Source organism: Penaeus monodon, chromosome 42 (genome assembly GCF_015228065.2).
Source record: "Penaeus monodon isolate SGIC_2016 chromosome 42, NSTDA_Pmon_1, whole genome shotgun sequence".
Lineage (NCBI taxonomy): Eukaryota > Metazoa > Arthropoda > Malacostraca > Decapoda > Penaeidae > Penaeus > Penaeus monodon.
In genome coordinates, this window is record NC_051427.1 from 8412583 (window position 1) to 8417582 (window position 5000).

General features: G+C 33.8%; 1 protein-coding gene across 30 annotated transcripts in view; it reads left to right on the forward strand.

The window, feature by feature from the left end:
- LOC119598958 (F-actin-uncapping protein LRRC16A-like) overlaps positions 1-5000 on the forward strand; it is a 198017-nt gene that overhangs the window by 164783 nt on the left and 28234 nt on the right. For 13 of the 30 annotated variants that reach the window (XR_005231041.1, XM_037948668.1, XM_037948667.1 and 10 more), the window contains 5 exons: positions 1-76; positions 348-503; positions 998-1006; positions 2268-2423; positions 4029-4049. The exon at positions 1-76 is cut by the window's left edge and continues 32 nt beyond it. Coding sequence is in view for 28 of the 30 variants with exons in the window: in XM_037948668.1 (XP_037804596.1) it covers positions 1-76; positions 348-503; positions 998-1006; positions 2268-2423; positions 4029-4049 (418 nt within the window). In the remaining 2 variants the exon portion in view is untranslated. The remainder of the gene's footprint in view (positions 77-347; positions 504-997; positions 1007-2267; positions 2424-4028; positions 4050-5000) is intronic. The other 17 variants (XR_005231043.1, XM_037948673.1, XM_037948682.1 and 14 more) reach the window with 3 other exon arrangements.

Genomic DNA, 5000 nt, shown 5'->3' on the forward strand with positions numbered 1-5000 from the left:
AGACAAGTGTCCCAACGTCTTGAGCGAGGAGAAGGTGGTGGATGATGTGAGGGCTGCCTGCCTGGCTAAGTCACAGGTATGATATCAAAGTCTTTGAAAGATGACTTAAATAAACTTAGTTTTATAATGCTAAGTACAAGGTGATAAGTGTTTATGGGATCTGATGTAAAAATGCAGAAATGATTGTGAAAGGAGAGAAGGTGGGGTTAGTGTTTGGCTGAAGGGGATTTCAATTGTTAGATATGATATGATACTGAAATAATTGTGATATAAAAATGGGAGATGGGGAAAAATCTCTTTTTCTGTACACTTTTGTTCTGGTGTTTATATTATTTGTTCTTTGACAGCTATCATCCCAGTTGGTAGAGACTGCAATAGTGGAGCAGGCTGGTTCAGTCATCCTCAACAAGGTGAATGAAGTCAACCTGGCCATTGCATCAACTGTGTCTGATAGGGTGATTGACGAAGTAGTCGACTCCCTGTCCAAAACGTGCAAGAACTTGGTAAGTAGAGCTAAATAAGAGTACTCCTTTCATTTCCCTTTATTAATGTTCCCTTAGATAATGATGTCAATAGCGTGTAGATACTGAAATTTGATTGTGTCAGGTTTTCTTTGAGGAACTAGTTTATATCATTCATAGTTTTTTTGGCATTAGCCTTTTTTTTTATGTGTATTTATTTATTTTTATTTATTTATTTATTTATTTATTTATTATTTTTTAAATTTAATTAACTATTTATTACTTTTTCTTTATATAAAAGTGGTAGGCTTTACACCTTATTGGCTAGATGATTTGGACTCAGTGCCATTAAAGAAGATAATTTTAAAAGTTTTCTTAAATGAAATATACTTTGTGATGTTATCCTTTTACATTGTTATCCTTTGAGAGAGTATTTTATGATTTTTACTTCTTTTGATATGACCTTTTCTTTGTCTTTTCTTTTCTCTTATCACTGTTGAGTATTCATTCTTTACTTGTATTTCATGACCCTGCAGCAGAACCTGGTAAGTTGATATGACACATGTAAGGATTGGTAATAGCTGCCACACTTAGCTGCAAACAGTGCTGTTGTAGGGGATGTTTAGAATGACCCCATTTGATTGTTGAATTTCCATTTAGTTTTATTATGTTATCGAACACTTTTATGTTTTAATGATTTTTGAAAAACTCTCTTTTGATTTTGTAGAAAGCATAAGTGCCATCTGGAGGGCAGTGAGAATGCTCCTCGTAACTCTTAGAATGGATTAAAGACAGAATGTTTTTTGGACTGAAAAATCCAGCTTCAGGCTCTGAAACGTTCTACTGACTGTAGATAGTTTGGCTTCATTATGCATAATCTATACAAGCTACACTTTTTTAGAGCTTATTGCTATTTTGCCATTTGCATGAAGTAAGATTTAATATATCATTACATGAAAGCAGAGAAATTAATGATCGAGAAATACTGGCATATTGTATTTTTTGAAGTGTGACTTACTTTTTTTTACTAATTTGATTGATCACATAAAAGCCAGTCCTGGTTATAAAGGTTATATCAAATCTGCAGAATATAGAGCTAAATTCTGTGGAGTGCTTTTGTACTAAATTCAGGATCATTGGTCATAAATGCTTCTAGGACAGTCAAGGAAAGAAAATTTAAAGGTATATGGAGCTTACTAACCACATAATTTCTGCAGAACTTCGTATTTATGGGTGAATGCTTCAGGGCACTACCACTCATCATATCACAAATGTTCAAAAATGCAAATAATTAGCAGCTGTTATTGTGTGATAACTGTTTTATTTGCAACTTTGGTATCAAAGGATAGAAGTCATGATTTTATAAAGACAAAGTGGTAGTGGCTTCATTCTAATCATTTTAGAAATAGTTGGAGCAGGGCTTTTCTAATTTGGTTGTCTAAAAGTAAGTAAGTTATATCGACAGATTGCAGGCATTCTTGTTTTTCTATTTACTTCTTCCTTTACCCTCTGCCTTTAAGGAATCTTTGCATTTTCCTTTCTTGTCATTTATTTGTAGCTTTTTTCCTGTAGAGAAGTGAGAATGACCCAGATTTAATTTCTTTCATTATCCTTGTTAGTTTTGAAAGGAAATTACTTTTTTTTTAAATTTATCTTGTTAGACCTTATGCAAATACTCTACTTCATTATTTTCAATATTGGTGTTTTCAAATGTGATTTATATACTACAGATTTTATAGAATGATTACTATAACTACACATTGCATTCACGTCAGAAGGTCAGGACAGTAGTATGTTTCTTTACAGCAATCTGGTGAAGGGCCAAGGAAGAGGGCGTCAACAGGGACTGAAATGGGGAGTCGTGAGCGAGGAAGCAGCGAGTCTTCGACACGCAGTGAACGCTCTGATACAGTCAGCCAAGGGGACGACACCACCAGCCAAAAGTCTGACCCATCACCACTGGTCAGTTTCTTTGGGTCTTGTTGAGGGGATCTACGTGTCTGCTTAATTTTTTCTTTATAGGTTCCTTTATTTTGTTTTAAATATGTTTTTCTTTTCTCATTATTGATTTTACACTAAGTTATGTGTGAGTTTAGATATTTCTTAAAAAGAAGAAGAAGAAAAAAAAAATTGCTATTCAATGAAGCTTGATTACTGTAAGTGTGGTAAATTTGAATGGACTTGTATGATTACTCTGGGATTTATATCCAATATTCCCTGAATTCATTTGCTTGTTCAAATTTATTGTTTAATAGAAAAAATACTTTATCAAAGGTGATTTGGTTTCTTATTCTGCTCTGGAAAAGATGGAAAGCATGGCTGGTGCAATGTGGTTTGCAAAAATATGCAGGGCATTTAAGAGTCACAATTTGATAGAATTTTGGAAAGAATTTGTGGTAAACAGAAGGCACTGTCTGAGTAAGGATTAGCTGATTACTGTCTATGGCCCATGTCGTATACAAGTTACGTATTACGTGTGCAGCCTCTTCATAGCAGTGCATTTATATCTCAGAAATTTTTGAGTCTTTGCATTGAAAGTATATATTTGTGAAGGAAATGATAACTTTGATACAATGATATAGCACTAATGTCACTATCTCATACAGCCACCAGTATAAATGGTGCGGCTGATTATTTTTGCAGAAACAAAAGCATTGAAAATTGGTACTTAAACATAATTTCAACTATTCCTGGCCAAGCACCTGCCAGCCAAAGCATCATTTGTTCAGGTACAACTGACTGTTATTCTGTTCTTAGTTCCATTTGCACTCTTGGGCGCACATCCACTTTCAGTACATAAATAGTGTTGCTGACAAGCCCTCCCCCATTTTTTTTAAAGCTGCATATTGCACCATTGCTAGTTTAGAAAGTCCATCTGCAAGCTTGTGAACTGTTGCAGTTAAAATTGGTGCCATACCAACTGCTGCTAGTGCTGCTATGATAAAATTTTGAAACGAGTATGATTCTGCTATTACGTACAGCCATTTAACCACAAACCACACAATAAGCAGTACCAATACACACTTTACTGAAAGAAGATTTGTAGACCTGCAAATTAAGAGCTTCCTAATGTTGAGTTATTCCGAAAATTTATGAACCTTATGTGTTTATTCCTGTTTATGCATTTCTAATTTTTATTAAGAAGTTCCTACTCAAGAATATTGACTACTGGTTTTGCACTGGGTTCAGTTGCTTGATCTTTTCTTCTTATTTACCAATACTCTCTCTAAAATAAATGTGACCATGCACAGAGGTATATATTTTGGTACTTATTTTTCTTGCTTTGAAAATATTAGTTTTTATTTTTTTTTATGGAAGATATAGATAAGAGATATTCCCATGGTTATCTCTAGACAATACTGATTATGTAGATAGGCAATTAAATGCACACATTGCTTAATGTGATTCATATTGTTATCTTGTGTGATTTATGTATCTGCATTTGATTGTGACTTTGGTGGCATTTATAAGACACATATTTGTATTTTTAACCATGCTACTCCTGTTTGGTGTTGGGTGTTGATCTTATTTCTCTGTCTCCTTTTTTCCCTTCATGCTGACTCACAGAAATTGGAATATTTGAATCTCGTAAGTACTTATTGATGTCTTGTGTTTGCATGCTTGGTTGATGCACTGCAATCTCCTGAAGTTTTCTTTCCCAGATGTGTGAGTGCGAGACTTTTTCTAACTGACGCTGTTGTGCATGGTTGTTATGCCATTGCTGTTTATTAATGTTACTTTCTTTTGTGTACCTTCAAGGGCTGAGTGTACCTTCTAATACACAAAAATTATTATTTTGGCTTATATAATATCTTCTTAAAATATTCAGTAAGTTTTTGTGACTAAGAAATCACTTTCAAGATAAGTATGTTACAAACTAAGAGTAGACAGAAAAACAGGTGTGTTTGTTGTCTTCAAATTAGTTTGTTTTACAAATATAACTACTACCACAGTTTTATAAAGTGGAGTTTTTTTTTTTTTTTTTTTTTCTTATTTTTTTGAGATGTATTTAGACTATTTGATGAGCATTGGTTTTTGTCCTGCTAAAGTTATTGTTGACTTCAAACTATATTTAATGAACTTTTGAAATACTTTCAATGATGTAAGGCTGAACTGTTTTGTATATGTTGTGTGATTTCTTACCCTGTTTACAGGGTACCCCTTTTTGAAAAGGATTAAGATAATGTACAATTTACTTTTTTCTATATTACATTATAGTCTTTATAAAGAATATATGCTTCTTCCTGCTTTTTGCTGAAATTACGTCAATCTTATTCTGACTTTAACAACTGCTAATGACTGCAATAGTTTTCAAGAACCATTGACAACATTGTGACTGACCTTCATTTGCCTGTTATAATAAGAGTGCCTATCTAAAAAGCACCCATTCTTGTGTGGAATAACGCATGTAAGCATCTCCTAAGGGGAGGAATGTCCACTAGTACAGACTTCATGGACGACATATAAGTAGGCAGTTTTGTGTGTGTGTGTGTGTGTGTGTGTGTGTGTGTGTGTGTGTGTGTGTGTGTGTGTGTGTGT